General features: G+C 51.5%; 1 protein-coding gene across 1 annotated transcript; it reads left to right on the top strand.

Annotated features, from left to right (window-relative positions):
• Positions 1-15,405: 15,405 nt before the first annotated feature.
• Positions 15,406-19,485, top strand: LOC140854085 (probable mitochondrial saccharopine dehydrogenase-like oxidoreductase At5g39410). The gene is given in 3 exon segments (XM_073249507.1): positions 15,406-16,113; positions 18,573-18,897; positions 18,900-19,485. Coding segments are annotated over 3 exon segments (1,359 nt in total). The 5' UTR covers positions 15,406-15,444; the 3' UTR covers positions 19,265-19,485.
• Positions 19,486-19,816: the final 331 nt, after the last annotated feature.

Genomic DNA, 19,816 nt, shown 5'->3' with positions numbered 1-19,816 from the left:
GAGAATACATTTGGGATTTGGTTATCGAGGTAAAAGAAAGATGATTGTGGGAAATTGTCAAAGGTTCGCTACTAGAAAAAAAAAGGATTCAATCCTATGCTTATGCGGATGTTATTCGGATTATGATAAATTTGTTATTTATGCTTAGCCCCAATCTCATACTTAAGATTTATAAACTCATTCCCAAGCGTAGGATTTTTCTTTAAAACTCCTGCAACTCAATGATAAGTAGGGCCTACACTGCACATCTAGGTTTTCACAGTTGAATGTACATTTGCACCTCATTCTACTTTCGATAAATCATTAGATGCTCATAACCTCATCCCCATACTATGTGATGGAGTCCTCGAAAATTCCTTATATGGATAGAATTTTTCTATTTAAAAAGAGGAATGATATTGTTTACCAAAAAAAAGAAAGGAGGAATGATACTTTTTGAAAACATCTTATTCCGAAGTTAGTCCATAAACAACTCAAGTTCAAAAAAAAAAAAAAAGCAGCTCATCTGTGCTTGTGCTTGCCTTTTAAAGATGCAACGAAGCTCAAGCCTCTCTTAAGTTTTGGTTTGTTTGTAAACAAGGCAATTCCAAAAAGTTATATTTTCATTTGCAAAGATAAGCAAAGGCCCCTACTCCACTTGATAACAGGATCGTTTGGGTTTCAACAAGTGTAGTCTAGCTGAATTGCAAAGTGATACAAGTTTGAATAAGTCACGCTCCGAGTTCAACACCTGAGTTGGATACGTGATGGCCGCACATTTTTTAAAACAAACCCTAAAAAATATGCAAGACCTAAAGAATTTCTTACAATCTTAACATCCATAACCATCTAATTTTTATAACAACTGATAAAACTTGCATAATTACAAAATTCAATTCTTTCAATCATCGGATCAAGTATCATTGATGCTTTATCTATTTATCTGCTTATCTGTAAATCAAAACTATAGCCAATTATGAGTATCTTGCATCTCTAAGAAGAAAAGAGAGAAACAGAGGAGGTGAGCTTACAGCCCAATAAGAATTTTCACATACTAATATTAATATAATAATAATAAATAAAAAAATAATAATAATTATTACTCATATCAATCTCATATGAAAAGATACTACAATTCACAAAACATGCACTTTAGCAAATGTCTTTTTATATAATGAGTCATATTATATAATTATTTCAAACCAATATACATCGGATTCGATCATACCAAGGTGCTCGGCTCTGGACTACCACAGCCACAATTCTAATCCATAATAGAGCATCAATACTGTAGCTAGTCCTGTGGACTACTACAACTACGTTTATAGCCTATGGCGGGGCATCAATACCGTGGCTAGCCTAGAGGACACAAGCGCTCAAACCCCAACTACCACAATCATATTTACAGCCTATGGCAAGGCACTAATAGTGGCTAGTCTGGGGACCACAGGTATTCAACTCATACCACAGCCATGTTTTCAGCCTATGGTAAGGTATCAACCATGGTTAAATTCTATGGACTACCACAACCACATATTTAGTCTGTGGCAGGGTATTAATAACGTGGCTAGTTCAGAGCATCACAACCCCATATACAGTCATACAATGCAATTTCAAGCTTGTTAGGTATTGTAATTCAAGATCATATTTTTTTGTAAATCTCGATATATATAATTATCAAAATCCATCCAACTCAGTATCAGTGATATGTAATAAATAATATCGCATAAGTCATAAATATGTACTTCACAACTAAGTATATAACATATCACTATAAAAATTCATGAATCGAAACCACTGATGTACAAAATAGATTTTATATAAATAGACGAATAATGTCCAAAAATTTTAATCTTTATCCGTGACTAACTCAAACACAATAATCGATGAACTTCTTGATCTACGAACTTGAAATTAAGACATTTTACTTGACATCTCTTGTACAATCAGTTGTATTTTTACATAATCACGGACAAACCTAAAAAGTATATGCGATTAAGGATAGAAAAATTATGAATATTCTTCTAAACATCATAAGTCCAGGACCTCTCCTAGGACCAACCAAAATCTGGATGTGTCTAAATATCTGGACCCTCCATTGATCCATAAGATTTTAGAGAGAGAAAATCCTGAAGAGAGAGAAAACTCTAGAGAGAGAAGGTAGAGAGAAACTCATGGAGAGAATGTGGAGAGATAAGATAGAGAGAGGAGAGAGGGGGGAGAGAGAGAAACTTTCTCTCTCTTTTGTTTTGTTTCGTTTTCTATTTTTTTTTCCTTTCCTTTTCTTTTTTCTTTTTTTCCTTTTCTTTTCTTTTTCTTTTCTAGTTTTCTTCTTCCGTTGAAGCAGGGGAGAGAAAAATAAATTTTATGCCGGCCATCCCTACGATGGCGATCCCAGATGGTAACCACCACTCGCAGTGGCAGACCCCAATGACCTCGGCTTTCAGTAGTCGCACATGGCCGACATCGATGATTGCTTCGGTGGAAAGAAAGAAGGAAGTAAAAAACAAGGGAACGGGCATTCACCATGAAATTCGGCAATCTCCAGCCTTAATCATGAGCAATAGTGACCACCTAGAGATTAAAGAGGAGAGAAGAGGAGGAAGAAGTGATCCTTACCTCATCTCTGACAAGAAATTGACGTTGAACCGTTAAGGGATGTCGATGAAACTCAAAAAAAATCAAAGCATTCTCGCCGGTGATGAATGAAGTTTTGGGATGTAGTGAATAGAGGAAGGAGAAGCTTTTTTATAGATCAAACCCTCAGCCCCTAAGTTCTCCCTTTCCAATCGAAATCGGAGAGGAAGAAGAAGGCTCCCATCGGGAGTCTTTCTTCTCTCTGTCTCACCTGCATAGCGCATGTGGTTTGAAATTTTTTTTTTACTTTCAATGCTTTGAGATTTGTGCAGAAAATGTTCGATATGATTAAGGATCGGATTATTACAAACTAACTTGCCTTGCAATCTAAGCATGGAGTATTTAGCATCCAAATCTTAACCAACTTGTTTAGATGTTTTAGTTAGGAGGATCCACATTAGTGCAGAAGGGACCTAAAAGGAATGCAATATGAGGATTTTTCAGCACTTTCAGTATTTTTTTCACTTAAGTATGTTTAACTGCAAAATTCTGATAAAATTTGATATATTATGTTGGGAGATACCCACCGACCGACCGATCGATTGGCGGTCCGACCGACCGACCGACGGCCCGACCGACCAATTGGCGGTCGGAGCGACCGACTGACGGCCCGACCGACCAACGGCCCGACCGATCGACCGACGGCCGGACCGACCGATTGGCGGTCGGAGCGACCGACTGACGGATGCCATCACCGGCTAATTATCGGCTCACGACCGACTGAGGATATGTCGGGCGCACCTTTCCCGATCGACCGAACCCAGAGGTCCGATGGCCGACTCACGAAAGACTCACTGACCAACGGAGGGGCCCGACGTCACTCAGCTGGCCACCGACTTTGAGTCGGTCGGCTCCTCCAATCGTCGTACAGCCGCCAGACCTTGTCAGCTCTGACAGCGACATGCGGCACGGCTATCTAGGGGCATTGTCCCGCCGAGGGTATTGTCAACCCTGGTGATTTGACGGCCACACGGCGACGTGACACTTTCACGGCGACTCTGACAGTCTACAGTGAGTTGACAGTTCCTCACTTGTCTGCGCCATTAATGACGGTGCCATACCGTGCTCCACTATATAAACCGGGGAAGGCAACAGTGCAGGGGATCCGCTCCGTCTCTCCCACTTCTCGACTCCCAAAACCACAGGCTCGCTCCCTCTCTCCCTCTCTTTCTCTTCGATCGAGCTCTCTGTCTTTATTTTCACTGTTGCCCAGTCACCTCTCTGACTTGACCGTCGGAGGGTCCCCGCCGGAGCCGCCTCCGGTCAGTGTGGACTTCTCATTTTTGCAGGTGCCCGCTCCCCGGTGATCGGACGACGAGGCGATTGACCGCAACAGATTGGCGCGCCAGGTAGGGGACAGCATGACAAAGATAAGAGCTCAACGATCGAGAATCACTGGGTCGGCAAGGCGCTCTTCCCGTCGGGAAGAGGCCTCCCCGCCACCACCGACGGCGGAGCCCAGCTCTCCGCGCCCTGCAGTGACCACGGAGGCGCAGATTGCGGCCATCGTACGGCAGATGACCGTACTGACGGACGCAATCAAAAGCCTCCAGCAGCAACCGGCGGCCCGACCGATGCCCTCCAGGAGCAGCCGCCGCCGACCGCGCCGATCCCTGTCGCCTCCATGCGAGCGCCCCCAATAGCACTCCCACGGAGAAGAGGAGGGACGACCATGGCGCGACGACCGACAGTCCCAGCGGCCCTCTCCTTCTCCGTTGGAACGGGCAAGGAAGGAGAAACGGCCGCGCACGCCGTCGGCCTCCCTCTCAGAATCTTCCGGAGACTCCACTCCTGGGGTCTCCCAGCATCGACGAGCGGACGACTACGAGCGCCGGTTCGAGGAAATCGACCGCCGACTCGCCCAGTTGCAGATGGACGACCAGAAGTCTTCGAATGACGTCGACTTCCAGACCGCCCAACCTCTCTCCCGACTGGTCCTCGACGAGCCGATTCTCAGTCGGTTCAAAATGCCGCATGTGGAGCCATACGACGGCTCCACCGACCCAGTCGACCACCTCGAGAGCTATAAAGCTCTCATGACGATCCAAGGAGCAACCGACGCTCTTTTTTGCATCGGCTTCCCCGCCACACTCTGCAAGACTGCCAGGGCCTGGTACTCCAGTCTCCGATCGAGAAGTATCCACTCTTCAGGCAGCTCGAGCACTCGTTCGTGGCCCATTTCAGCACCAGCCGAAAGCCGCCGCGAACGTCGGACAGCCTTTTCTCCCTCAAGCAGGGGAAAAACGAGACGCTCCGACACTTCGTGGCGCGATTCAACGCGGCCACGCTTGAGGTCCGGGACCTCAACGAAGACATGGCTGTCTCAGCCATGAAGCGGGGCCTGAGGGCGTCCCGATTCACCTATTCTCTGGACAAGACCCTCCCCCGGACTTATGCCGAGCTACTGGAGCGCGCATACAAGTATATGCGCGCGGACGAAGGAGCGTCCGACCGACACTTGGCCGAGCCCAGAGGCCCGAAAGAGAAGCGGAGAAAAGGTCGGGAGCCCGCCGAACCAAGCAGGCCCCCGACCAATAGTCGGGTCTCGCCACCCCGACGAATCCAAAAGTCACCCCGACAACAGACTCCGAGGCCGGCACGCCCCAGGTATGACTCCTACACTCCTCTCTCCGCTCCCCGTGCGCAGATCCTGATGGAGATCGAGGGAGAGGAATACCTGCGACGGCCTCCGCCTCTGAAGGCAAAAGGCCTCGACCGTCGGAAGTACTGTCGATTTCATCGAAGCCACGGCCACGACACCGAGCGGTGCATCCAGCTGAAGGATGAGATCGAAGCTCTCATCCGCCGGGGGTATCTCGGCAAATTTCGGAAGGGTCCGCCGACCCAACCAATTGCCGACCGACGATCCCAGCCGACTGAAGAAGCGGCGAACAATCAGCCGACGGCCGGAGTCATCAACGTGATCTCCAAGCGGCTGGGCCCGGGGACGTCCACGGGAGGGGAGCCGATGAAAAAGCCGCGCCCGGACGACGTCATCACCTTCACGGAGGATGACGTTCGGGGCATCCAAACTCCCCACGACGATGCTGTTGTTGTGTCGGCGACAATAGCAAATTATGATGTAAAACAAATTTTTGTTGATAATGGAAGTTCGATAAATATTTTGTTTTACTCGACCTTCTCTCGAATGCGACTGTCAACTGACCGACTTAAGAGGGTCTCTGTGCCCCTGATCGGCTTTGTCGGAGATGCTGTCACGACAGAGGGAGAAATTACCCTGCCCGTGACGGCCGGCACCGAACTTCGGCAAAGCACGGTCCACCTCACTTTCGCGGTCGTCCAGGTTTCTTCGGCTTACAACGCCATACTTGGACGATCCGGATTGAACGCCCTCAAGGCGATCATCTCGACGTACCATCTCTTTGTTCGGTTTCCGACCAAAAATGGAATCGGAGAGATGCACGGAGATCAACAGCTCGCCCGACGATGCTTCCAAATCTCCGCTCAAAGCGACGAGTCGAGGGGTTCTCTGACGATCGACAAGCTGGACCAACGGGAGGAGGAAGAACGAGGTTTACCGGCCGAGCAGCTCGAGGCGATCCCGATAGGAGAAAATCCCGATAGAAAAGTTTGGGTCGGGTCTCAATTGCCCGACACCGAACGACGCCGACTGACGGAGCTGCTGACGGCCAATGCCGACATATTTGCTTGGTCGGCAGCAGATATGTCGGGCATCCCCCCAGAAACAATAACCCACCGACTCAACATCGACCCGACGATGAGGCCGGTGAGGCAGAAGAAAAGGTCCTTCACTCCAGAAAGGCAGAGGGCCATCGACGAAGAAGTGGACAAGCTACTCGAAGCAGGCTTCATCCGAGAATCCACGTATCCCGATTGGCTCGCCAATGTTGTCATGGTCAAAAAAGCCAACGGGAAGTGGAGGATCTGCATCGACTACACCGACCTCAACCGAGCCTGCCCAAAAGATAGCTTCCTGCTTCCCAAGATCGACCAGCTAGTGGATGCGACGTCCGGATTTCGATTGCTCAGCTTCATGGACGCCTTCGCCGGGTACAATCAGATCTGGATGGCGCCTGAAGATGAGGAGCACACCGCGTTCGTGACTCCCAAGGGCCTCTACTGTTATCGGGTGATGCCCTTCGGACTGAAGAACGCCGGCGCCACCTACCAGCGACTCGTCAATAAGGTCTTCAAAGACCAGATCGGGCGCAACATGGAGGTATACGTGGACGACATGCTGGTGAAAAGTGCGCAGATCCTGGACCATGTTCAGGATCTCGAGGAGACCTTCCGCACCCTTCGACGACACCGAATGAAGCTCAACCCGACCAAGTGTGCTTTTGGGGTGACCTCAGAGAAGTTTCTCGGATTCCTCATTTCTCAGAGAGGGATTGAGGCCAACCCTGAGAAAATAAAGGCAATTCTCGACATGCGTCATCCGAACACCAAGAGGGAGGTCCAACAGCTAAATGGGAGAATTGTCACGCTTAGCCGATTCATCTCTCGATCAGCTGAAAGGTGCCTCCCGTTCTTCAAAACTCTGCGCCACGCGAATGGTTTTTCTTGGTCGGATGAGTGCCAACAGGCCTTCGAAGATCTGAAAAGGTACCTGGCTTCCCCACCGCTGCTCGTAAAGCCGCAGGTCGGGGAAACCTTGTATCTCTACTTGGCCACATCTCCTGAGGCGATCAGTTCGGTACTCATCCGAGAAAACGAGTGCCGAACCCATCAGCCTATCTACTACACCAGCAAGGTGCTCCACGGGGCCGAAGCAAGGTATTCGAAGATGGAAAAGATGATTTTCGCCCTGACCGTCTCCGCGCAATGACTCCGTCCATACTTCCAGGCCCACACCATAGTGGTGCTCACCAACCAGCCCCTGAGGGCGATACTACGCCGACCCGACACGTCTGGACGACTCGCGAAGTGGGCGATGAAGCTTAGCGAGTTCGACATTCAGTACCGACCAAGGCCTGCCCTGAAAGCTCAGGTCTTGGCCGACTTCATCGCCGAATGCCCGACAACCGACCAAGGGTCGGGAGCTGAAGACCCAGGGCGAGATGCGGTCTCTGAGCCAGACTCGATCTCCACCTGGGTGCTCCACATCGACGGAGCCTCAAACGCTCAGGGAAGCGGGGCCGGGCTCCTGCTCACGAATTCGGATGGGGTGGTCACCGAGTACGCCCTCCGGTTCGACTTCAAGGCCTCCAACAATCAAGCCGAATACGAGGCACTCCTCGCTGGCTTGAGGATGGCGAAGGAGCTGGGCATCGACAGCCTCCGGACATTCTCCGACTCTCAGCTGATCGTGGGGCAGGTCAAGGGCGAATTCGAGGTGCGAGATCCGACCATGATCAAGTACCTTCAGAAAGTGAAGGACCTCGTGGCGCGTCTCGAGTATTTCAAAATTTCCCACATCCCTAGGTCGGAGAACGCCCGTGCCGACGCACTCTCCAGATTGGCAACGTCGGCCTACGACTCTTTGGGTCGGACGTTCGTGGAGAACCTCCAGCAGCCGAGCATCGATCGGGTTGAAGAAGTACAGTAGCTAACGTCCGAACCAAGTTGGATGGACCCGATCGTCCGGTACCTGACCGACGGGATCAGTCTCGAAGATCCTGCGGAGGCCAAGCGACTTCGATGGTCGGCCTCGCAATATGTCATCATCGACGGCCGACTCTACAAGAGGTCGTTCTCCCTTCCCCTGCTTAGGTGTTTGGGACCGACCGACGCCGACTACGCTCTTCGAGAGGTTCACGAAGGAATTTGCGGGAACCACTTGGGGGGCAAGTCCCTGGCCTACAAGGTCCTGCGACAAGGTTATTACTGGCCAACCATGAAGAGGGATGCGGCAGAGTTGGTCCGGAGGTGCGAGCCATGTCAAAAGTATGCCAATATTCAACACCAACCGGCCAGCCAAATTGCTCCTATTGTCGCTCCGTGGCCCTTCGCCCAGTGGGGAGTCGACATTCTCGGTCCATTCCCACCAGCGTCGGGCCAGAGAAAGTTCATCGTTGTCGCCATCGACTACTTCACCAAATGGGTGGAGGCTGAGCCATTGGCGCAGATCACCGAGCGAAAGATGGAAGACTTTATCCAGAAGTCCATCATCTTCAGGTTCGGATTGCCACACACCATCATCACCGACAACGGAAGGCAATTCGACAACCAGGACTTCAGAGATTTCTGCACCAGGTTCCACATCAGGCACTGACTGACTTCGGTCGGGCACCCCCAGTCCAACGGCGAGGTCGAGGTGACCAACCGAACCTTGCTCTATGGACTCAAGACCCGACTAAACGAAGCCAAAGGTCTCTGGATCGACGAGCTGGGCTCCGTTCTGTGGGCTTACCGAACGACACCCCGCGTTCCGATCGGAGATCGCCTTTCAGTTTGGCCTATGGAACGGAGGCCATGATCCCGCTCGAGATTGGCCTCCCATCTTCAAGGGTCGAGCGGTATCTGGAGCCGGACAACTCCGAGGGTCGGAGGGCCGACCTGGACCTCCTCCCCGAATTACGAGACGAGGCTCAAATCTGAATGGCTTCATACCGACAGAGGGTCGTCCGGTATTACAACGCCAAGGTCAGACCAAAGCTCTTCAGGCCTGGTGACTTGGTCTTGAGGAAGGCGGAGGTCTCGAAGCCCTTGGATCAGGGGAAGTTGGCTCCAAACTGGGAAGGACCCTACAAGGTTGCAGACATCTACGGGCCGAGAGCCTATCGGCTGGAGACCCTTGAAGGGAAGCCCATTCCCCGGACTTGGAACGCCGACAACTTGAAGTTGTATTACCCATGAGCTTTGTAATTGTTCAGTCGGAAAACAAACTCGGTTTGAAATCTCGGAGTCTTAACTCTTCGACTAATGATCGGCGCTCGCCAAAGCCCCAACGTATTGACGTGGACCTAGCATCCACCTAAAACTGACGACCTCATTGTCGGTAATGCATCGGACCCTTACAAGAACCGATGCATCTACAATGACGGGAGTGGACACTCCTTCGACAGTCGACGAGACATCGGACCCTTACAAGGATCGATGCATCTACAATGACGGGAGTCGGCACTCCTTCGACAGTCGACGAGACATCAGACCCTTACGAGGACCGATGCATCTACAATGACGGGAGCTGGCGCTCCTTCTACGGTCAAACTCTCGGGCCAGACTATCGGCTAACACGCCGATCGGGCCCCGACCAAGAAAAGCGAAATGCCTACGCGACCGACGTCGCGACTCCCGACCGAGCCACGGCCGGTCGAAGGATATTCGGCTTACCACCGTCTATCACACGACACGACCTTAGTCGCATCTACGACTTGCCGATCGAGCCACAGTCGGCTGGAGGATATGCGGCTTACCACCGTATATCACGAGGTGCGGAGGTGTACCCGACACAAGGGTATCGGGGCCCGACTTATCGGCGCTCCCCCGACTGAATGCGCCGGACGACTTTCAACTGAACAAGTCAGAGGACCCGACTGCCGAACCGTAATCACGGTCGGTGGATCCCGGCTCAACGGGCGCCCGACCGAAGATCTCGACCATCAAAGTCCGATCTGAAATCGGGACTTACTCTACCTTCGTGGCTCCCGACTTAACATACGCGCCCGATGATCAGCATTGACTATCAGAAGCCGATCTAAAGGCGGGACCTACCTTACCTTCGGGTCGGTACAAGTTGCCAAACGTCCTAACCGACCTATGGCAGTTAGCGACTTATTTTAAGTTAGCGACTCACATGGGCATGCGACATTACAGATACATTCGACGTTACAAACAAAAGGAGAGAGGAAAAAGTTTCATTCAAAACTGAAAGAGAATTACAAAGTCGGGTCGAAGCCCGATTACAGGTACTTCAGGAAAAAAGAAAAACAAAAACAGAGGTAGTCGGCAGGGCCCGATCATCTGTCTTAGTCGATCTCCTCGACCGACGAAGGATCGGGGATGACCGGCGTGTCGGCCATAAGCGGTGCTGGGTCGGCGGCTGAAGGAGGGGCTTCGATCGGCGAGGGGATATCGGTCGGCGCCACCTGCTCCGGGACGGCTTCCTCCGCCATGACGACGCCTCCCGACGGCTGGTCGGCCATCTCCTCGGTTCCTTCCTCCTCGGCTACCGGCGGGACGACGCTGCTGACGTCCAGCTCCGGGTACAAGGCATGGACGGCATCCCGACCGTCCTCGAACCCCACCCGGTACGAGGCGAAGCCCGACTCGAGCATCTCCTCCCGGTATTGGTCGGAGGCCCGGAAGTCTTCCACCGCCCGATCGGCCGACTCTTTCGCCGACCTTGCCTCGTCCTCCGCACGGGCGAGCGACTCCCTCGCCGACTCCGCCTCAGCCTTCGCCATTTCGGCATCGATCTGGGCGATTGATAGCTCCTCTTCGGCTTCGGGAGCTTCTCCAGGCTGACCCAAAGCTGCTCGCGCTCGCTTTGGAGTTCGGCGGTAGCGCCGTCCCGTCGTGCCGAAGACGACGCATGGCCCGACCCTTATGTCTGGCCTCCTTCTTGGCCGACCGAAGTTCGGACCCAAGCGGGAGACCTCGTCTACTAACTTGGCCTCCCGGTCGGCCGATTGCTGAAGGTGGTCGGCCAACATCGCCCTCTCGGCTTCGCCGCCGCCGACCTCTCCTTATAAGCGGCCCGGACGTTGCCGAACCTTCGGTACCCGCCTCCAGTTCCGACATTGTATAGATCAGCTGCCGATGAAAAGGCTTCGTCAGGATCACATAACAAGAAAAATTTCTAAGGAAAGAGAAGATGATGTGAAGCTTACCTCGATCATGGTCGGATAGAACCGCGACAGCATCTCGGTCACCTGCCGAGATCTCAGCGACTCTACGTCGGCTGGGAGGAGGATCCCCTGACACAACCTCCTCGCAAGGTTGTGGTCGGCCAACGCCGACGCTCCCTCGGGGAACTGTGCGCTCGGCGGCACAGAGCGGCTCCCCGATCTTGCCTCCTCCGCGGGATCCATCGGGGCTTTCCCCCGATCGGCTGCCCCGACCGACGGAACCGGTAGCGAGGGGACGCTTGAGTTCGACCCGGCGCCCCCCGTTGCGCCAACGGACGCCGCCGGACGATGTTCGGTTTCCCGAACGTCATCCGGCTCCACCCGCACCGGCGAAGCCGCCGATGTTCCCTCGGCCGCCTCCTCAGCCGGCCTCTCCTCCGTGTGAGCCGTCGGAGCCGCGAGGGCTATTACAGGCTCCGACTGGTCGGTCGCCGACGCCTCGACGGTCGGCGCCGCTGGAGCAGGTTTCTTCGGGGGGCGCGAAGGACCGGCCCCCGATGCTGGCCTCTTCCTTGTCGCGAACCGCCGAATCTCGGCGTCTGTCGGCCGCATCCTTGGAGGTGTCCCTGCAATACCGACAAAAATGTTAAAGACCGGACCAAGAGCCGAATGAAAGGAAAGACCGGGGATCGGGCGATACCTAGTCGGGGGACCAGACTCAAGCCGGCATCATAGAGAGCTTGTTCGGTAACAAGCTCCCTCTGCTTCGGGACCGACATGTCTTTCAGTCGGTGGAAGTCCTCCCGGTCGTCCGCCTCCACCCGGCTGTTGTCGTTGGCTTCGGTTCGGGGCACACCCCAGCGGGAAGGGAAGCCCCAAGGAGATGAGGAGGAAACGAAGAAAAACTGGTTCTTCCACCCATGAATGGACGATGGAAGACCAGTGATGAAGGCAAGACCCTTCCGGGGGTTGAAGAGCCACCACCCTCGGGCTTTAGGGTGGGGTCGGAGCACAAAGAATGCCCGGAAGAGTGAAACGCGAGGGTTGGTCAGCAAGAGCTGACACAACAACGCAAAGGAGATGATGAGACGGACGGAGTTCGGCGCCAGTTGCGCCGGACAGAGTCCGTAATAATCTAATAAATTCCGGACGAACTCCGGAATCGGAAGCCGAAGACCCGTGCGAAGGTCTTCGACATACAGCGCCAGATCGCGGCGGAGGGCTGTTAACCCGACCGCCGGCTCCCTGGAGCGGAGAGCCGAAACTGCTCCGGGATGCGATATTGCTCCCGAAGCCGATCGACATTCGGCCCCGAAAGGAGGAGACCTCTACTTCCGGAGTCGACCGGGAGTCGTCAGTCGGGTTTCCCGACCGACCTCCCTGAGTCGGATTTCTGGCCATTGCACCGGAACCGAACAAGAAGGAGGAGAGGAAGGAAGAAGAAGATGGGAAAGGAGGACCACGAACCAGATGATTCCTCTGGAAGCAAGAAAGCTCTGCCCGCGACGACTGAGAAATCGCCCGGACAGAGTTTTCCAGCAAAATGGCAAGTGTGGGGTCATGGGTCCAGGAGGTCCTATATATATAGGGCCGACCGACGGCCGAGATGCTTCCGCACCGACCGAAGGCCCACAGATGCATGACGCGTGGCGGCCTCCGGGTGGCTGAGGATTCGCGCGCCCCGTCCCGGGACGGCCGCACCGTCCACATTAAATGCGGGGGGCGCCGGCCAACCACCTTCGACACGCGGCACGCGGGGGCGCGGTTCCGCATTTATGCGCCCGCACCGATTCCGTTCCCGATGGGACGCCTGACAGCGCCCCACACTCCCGCGATCGGCGCCGAATATCCGGCCGTCTGACGCCGTATCGTCCGGCGCTCGATCTTCTGACACCGACGTAACGTCTGACGACGACAAGATGCGACGTCTGACACCTGACGCCGACGTGACTTCTGACACCGACTAGACGTCCAGATCGCTTGGCATTTATGAGCGTCTGACATCGATCAGCCGACGGTACGGTCGGATCTATGCAACGACAAATCCACTCCCAGTCGTCCGGATTGCTGCCCGAATGAAGCATCGGCCAGCTCACCATCCGACTTAGGAGTGGAGGGGGGCAACTGTTGGGAGATACCCACCGACCGACCGACCGATGGCGGCCCCGACCGACCGACGCCCGACCGACCGACCGACGGCCGGACCGACCGACCTGATGGCCGGACCGAACCGATTGGCGGTCGGCGACCGACTGACGGCCGACCGACGACGGTCCGACCGACCGACCGACGGCCGGACCGACCGATTGGCGGTCGACGACCGACTGACGGATGCCATCACCGGCTAATTATCGGCTCACGACCGATTGAGGATATGTCGGGCGTACCTTTCCCGACCGACCGAACCCAGAGGTCCGATGGCCGACTCACGAAAGACTCGCCGACCAACGGAGGGGCCCGACGCCACTCAGCTGGCCACCGACTTTGGGTCGGTCGGCTCCTCCAATCGCCGTACAGCCGCCAGACCTTGTCAGCTCTGACAGCGACATGCGGCACGGCTATCTAGGGGCATTGTCCCGCTGAGGGCATTGTCAACCCTGGTGATTTGACGGCCCGACAGCGACGTGACACTTTCACGCGACTCTGACAGTCTACAGTGAGTTGACAGTTCCTCACTTGTCTGCGCCATTAATGACGGTGCCCATACCGTGCTCCACTATATAAACCGGGGAAGGCAACAGTGCAGGGGATCCGCTCCGTCTCTCCCACTTCTCGACTCCCAAAAACCATAGGCTCGCTCCCTCTCTCCCTCTCTTTCTCTTCGATCGAGCTCTCTGTCTTCATTTTCACTGTTGCCCAGTCACCTCTCTGACTTGACCGTCGGAGGGTCCCCGCCGGAGCCGCCTCCGGTCAGTGTGGACTTCTCGTTTTTGCAGGTGCCCGCTCCCCGGCGATCGGACGACGAGGCGATTGGCCGCAACAGATTTGGGAGCGACCGACTGACGGATGCCATCACCGACTAATTATCGGCTCACGACCGACTGAGGATATGTCGGGCGCACCTTTCCCCGACCGACCGAACCCAGAGGTCCGATGGCCGGACTCACGAAAGACTCGCCGACCAACGGAGGGGCCCGACGCCACTCAGCTGGCCACCGACTTTGGGTCGGTCGGCTCCTCCAATCGCCGTACAGCCGCCAGACTTGTCAGCTTTGACAGCGACATGCGGCACGGCTATCTAGGGGCATTGTCCCGCCGAGGGCATTGTCAACCCTGGTGATTTGACGGCCACACGGTGACGTGACACTTTCACGGCGACTCTGACAGTCTACAGTGAGTTGACAGTTCCTCACTTGTCTGCGCCATTAATGACGGCGCCATAACCGTGCTCCACTATATAAATCGGGGAAGGCAACAGTGCAGGGGATCCGCTCCGTCTCTCCCACTTCTCGACTCCCAAAAACCACAGGCTCGCTCCCTCTCTCCCTCTCTTTCTCTTTGATCGAGCTCTCTGTCTTCATTTTTACTGTTGCCCGCAGTCACCTCTCTGACTTGACCGTCGGAGGGTCCCCGTCGGAGCTGCCTCCGATCAGTGTGGACTTCTCATTTTTGTAGGTGTCCGTTCCCCCGACGATCGGACGATGAAGCGATTGACCGCAACATATTAATACTGATATGATTGCATCCACCTCATTTTTGTACGAAGAAAAGAAAAGTTATCTTTATGTTTTGGATCTACGATATCTAGAATATAATCGGGCAATTTTATCATCTCTGAGACTCCGTAGTTGCGGTGTGCACTGATAAACTCCACTAACCCAAACTTTTATTAGCAGTTCGCCCTTGAAACCCCACCACGTTGTTTGCAGTTAACTCATCAAAACCCCACTTCTCTGGTAGCACGACCCCACCGCACACACCTCAACGTTACTCCACGCTGACACCTGTATCCAAAAATCCCCACGCGTCACATCTCTATTGTTTCACAAGAAGCCTGTCCGCTGTTTCCTCCTAACACCTGTCCACCCCTTCCCCCTCCCCCAGGCACCCCACCGCCGATATAACCGAGGCCGAACCCTTGCTTTCTTTTCTCCGAGCTCTCACTACTCCATTCATGGCTAACGATGACCCCCAAACCCAAGCGTTCGATCTCGTAATCCTTGGCGCCTCCGGCTTCACCGGAAAATACGTCGTCCGGGAAGCCCTCAAGTTCCTCGGCACTCCAAATTCCCCTCTCAAAACCCTCGCCCTCGCTGGCCGCAACTCCTCCAAGCTAGCCCAATCCCTAGCCTGGGCCGCCGCTCCCTCCCCTCCTCCCCCCATCCCCCTCATCTCCGCCGACGTCTCTGACCCCTCCTCCCTACTCGCTCTCTGCCGCCGCACCAAGCTCCTTCTCAACTGCGTCGGCCCCTTCCGCGTCTATGGCGACCCCGTCGTCGCCGCCTGCGTCGAGGCCGGCATCGACTACCTCGACATCTCCGGCGAGCCGGAATTCATGGAGAGGATGGAGGCTAAATACCACGAGAAGGCCGTAAAGGTGGGATCTTTGGTGGTTTCGGCCTGCGGGTTCGACTCGGTGCCAGCGGAGATGGGGCTGATGTTCAATTCGAGGCAATGGGTCTCGCCGGCGGTGCCGAATCGGGCGGAGGCGTACCTGAGCTTGGAGTCGGAGACGAGGATTGTTGGGAATGTGGGGACTTACGAGTCGGCGGTGCTCGGAGTGGCCAATGCTGGGCAATTGCAGGAGCTTAGAAGGTCTAGGCCTAAAAGAGCTAGGCCTGCGGTGAGACAATTTTTCTTCACATCTATCAGTTTTAAACCCACACTGAAATTTGGATTGGTGTTATAACTAATGAATATTATAAGTAGGAAGAAGTGGAGAAGTCTGACCACCTTTTTGAAGCTTACATCTTTGTATCTGCTTCTTTGTGTCATGCTGGGAAATGGTCTCATTTTTGCGGAAGATAGGAGAATGGTGTCTGTAAGCAGCTATTTCATCATCATTATTACATGGCTTTATACAAATCCTCTACTTCTTATCCACTGTAATCTAGACAGAGTTACATAGCAGTGATTAGCATACCCAGATCATTTCTTTCTCTCATGTCCTCAAAGTCCATTTCCATGTTTCTTCATACATGAAACAAAATACATCTTTGCAATCACCCAGTAATCTCTATATTTATTCATCCTATGCAATATGGCTGGTACAACCATGACTCTCCTCCATTGATAGAATCAATTAAAATCATTCTTTTTCTTATTGTTTTCTCTGCTATAGGAGCCCAAACTTCTATATTGCCTATTTTAGGTTTTTTCGAACAAGGCTTTTCAGAAGCAAACAAGCACACTGTTAACTCCTTTTGCTGTCAACTTTCTGTCTGGACATTTGAAGACCTACATGACTCCAAGTCGAAACTTCTGCTGGACAGTGAAGACCTTGAACGACGAGGCTTGGATTTCTCCGTTGAGGAATTAAATCTTAGAAGCAATCTCAATCATCTGGTGAACGATATATTATGCAAGAAGGGAACTCTACTGGGAAACAAATATCCTGGTCCCAGACTCCCAGTGGCTAAGGAAGGCGATGGAAAGACTTTGTATCTCCATAAGGTTTCATTAGCTAGGAAGTCTGGGATCCATATCTCGTCATTGTTGGTGGATGGTGTTGAATATTCCAATTAAGAGGGGGATCTCTCAGAATTTCGGGTCCTACTTCAAACACTTGTCTGTGGACCAGAACAAACCTGCCTGTTTCTCTAACTAAGAGCAGCTTCTTGGGCTTAGCTACATGACCTTGATCCTTTCACCTTTGAAGAAAATAAAAGTGTCATCGTTGGATTTGGTGGCATGAAGGTGCAGGAACCTGAAGGCTATTCTTCTAGGATTATTGGATGTGGTTAAGGATGATTTGTTGATTTTTTGGCATTTTTATAATGACAGCTTCAAGGTCTCTCCTTTCAACTTTGCATTCTTGTCCCTTATACCTTAGAAGGAAAGTGCTGTCTCTGTTAAGGATTTTTGACCCATTAGTTTGCTTAGTGGTTATATAAGATAATCGCAAAATGGCAGGGAGGTTGTCTAAATCCATATTTTCTTTCTCTTGTTGATGAAGCCTAGTCTGACTCCATCAAGGAGAGACCCATCCTTGTGAACTTCTTGTTTGCACATGAAGTCATCTCATGCTTAAAAAGGGCAGGTACCAAAGGTGCTGTTTGCAAGCTTGATTTCAAAAAGTATTTGATAACCTCAAACTGGAACTTTCTCTTTTCCCTTCTCCAAGCTTGCAGCTTTCTTGACACTTGGATCTAGTAGGTTAAATCCTTATCTCCTCCTCCATTTGTCTTGGTAAATAGATGCCTGAGTAACTGGTTCATGGCGCAAGGAGACCCATTGTCCCCAAGCCTCTTCATCCTAACCATTGACGTCCTCACCAAGCTCTTCAAACAAGTTGGGCCATTTAGGAATTGTTCCAGGTTTGATTGTTGGTGAACTCTTCAATAACTTCTTAAGCCTACACTTTATTGATGATTCTCTCCTTTTCTGCAGTGCCACACCCTCCAGCTTGTCTGCTGTAAAATCTTTATTGTTGAATTTTGGGATTATTTCCGGCCTTAAATGTATCCTGTATAAGAGCTTTCTTGTGCTTATTAACCTGGAACCATTTGAAGCTAATTTTTTGTCTAGGATTATGAATTCCAAGACTAGATTGTTCCCATTCTCCTAGGCTTGCATCTTAGTGACAAAAGACCCAGAAAAACATTATCGGTTACTTAGAAAAGATGGTGGAGGGTTACCTTGTGTAAGCACTGTACTCTTCCACATTATTTACATGATCTGCATAAATTTTCAGGCATTTGTAAATCTTGTTTCTCCAATTCCATAAAAAAGATACATTAGACGCCTTACAGACTATATGCTCCAAATAGTTCCTTTTGGTCGTGTCCATGTATTGATTTAAATTGACAAAAGCTTTATGCAATGTCTGCAAAATTATTTCTGTTATGGATCATATATAAGAAAGAAGGGAAATTTAACTCACAAGATCTTAAATTTATTGATGAAACACTATCCATAAGTACTTCAATGTCTGCAAAATTATGTTTGTTTTCGATGCTATAATATTTTAACTTTTAACATGCATGCACTAGATTTTAAGTTAATAGAACAGAGAGCAGGAAAAAAATAAATGAAATGAGAAACTTTGCAATATCTATTTCTGAGACACTAGTCTTATTGCAGATTCCAGGCCCCCCACCTCCTAAAGGACCATTAATAGAGCACCAGAAGTCAGTTGGACTTTGGGCAATCAAGCTACCCTCTGCTGATGCCATTGTTGTCCGTAGAACACTTGCTACTCTAACAGAGAACCCACATGGTCTCCAGGGTGTTGATGAAACTGAAGAGCATATTGAGAAGAGGAAGAATTTCTGGTCAACAGTGAAGCCGGCCCATTTTGGTGTGAAGATTGGCACAAAATCTCTGTTGGGCATCATGCGGCTCATTGTAACTGGATTGTTCATCGGTCTCTTCGGTCAATTTGCTTTTGGGAGATCGCTGCTTCTAAAATTCCTGAAATATTCTCTCTCGGTTGGTTTAGAAAGACAGGACCGACGGAGGAAGAGGTGAGAAGTGCTTCTTTCAAGATGTGGTTCATTGGAAGTGGCTACAGCAATGGCAGCCTTGCATTACAAGGTGGTGGAAAACCAGATGCCGAAATAATCACCAGAATATCAGGCCCTGAGATCGGATACCTGACCACTCCAATTATTCTAGTTCAATGTGCTCTTATTGTGCTGGGCCAACGTGCTAACTTGCCCAAAGGAGGTGTTTATCCTCCAGGGATTGTCTTTGGTCCAACTGATCTCCAAGAACGGCTCCAAGAAAATGGGATATCTTTTGAAGTCATCTCAAAGAAGACTCTCTCACGTTGACCTCGTGTTTCAGAGTTTAAACATAAGTCTCTTGCATTGTTGTTTTCGTTTCTGTTTATGCTGGTAGCTCGTTATAATAATCTAGGTAAAGATTTTGCAAGATGACTTCATCAAAAAATAAATTAGGGATGTGATGTTATATCATGCAACGGGATGCTACTGTTGATGCTATCACCATATATGAACTGCTGCAGGGCCATGAGGTCCATAATGTTGTTAAATCTCATGTGTTATCTAATGAATGAGGAGGTAAACTGTTTCATGGCCATAATGGTGACCATGGAAAGGCAGAGTGTCAATGCTAAAGATGGATAAGTGGCTCTTGCATGCTACAACGAGGACATGGAAGCAAGAGCAGGGGATCTAGCGGAGGATAAACTTGTTTATAGGTCTCTAGAAAATTTTTAAGGACTGCAGGAATGGGACTGTGTGAATGGTACAGCACTATTCTGGCAGGTTTGTGATGCTGATACATGGTGTTAGAGTTTTATTTTTTTTAAAAAATTAAAATTTTATCTCTTAAATCTTAGTTGATTGCTGTGTTTTAAAATA

The sequence above is a fragment of the Elaeis guineensis genome, chromosome 15 (genome assembly GCF_000442705.2).
Source record: "Elaeis guineensis isolate ETL-2024a chromosome 15, EG11, whole genome shotgun sequence".
NCBI classification, from domain to species: domain Eukaryota; kingdom Viridiplantae; phylum Streptophyta; class Magnoliopsida; order Arecales; family Arecaceae; genus Elaeis; species Elaeis guineensis.
Note: the sequence above shows the minus strand (reverse complement) of the source record. Positions and strands in the feature narration are given on the sequence as shown.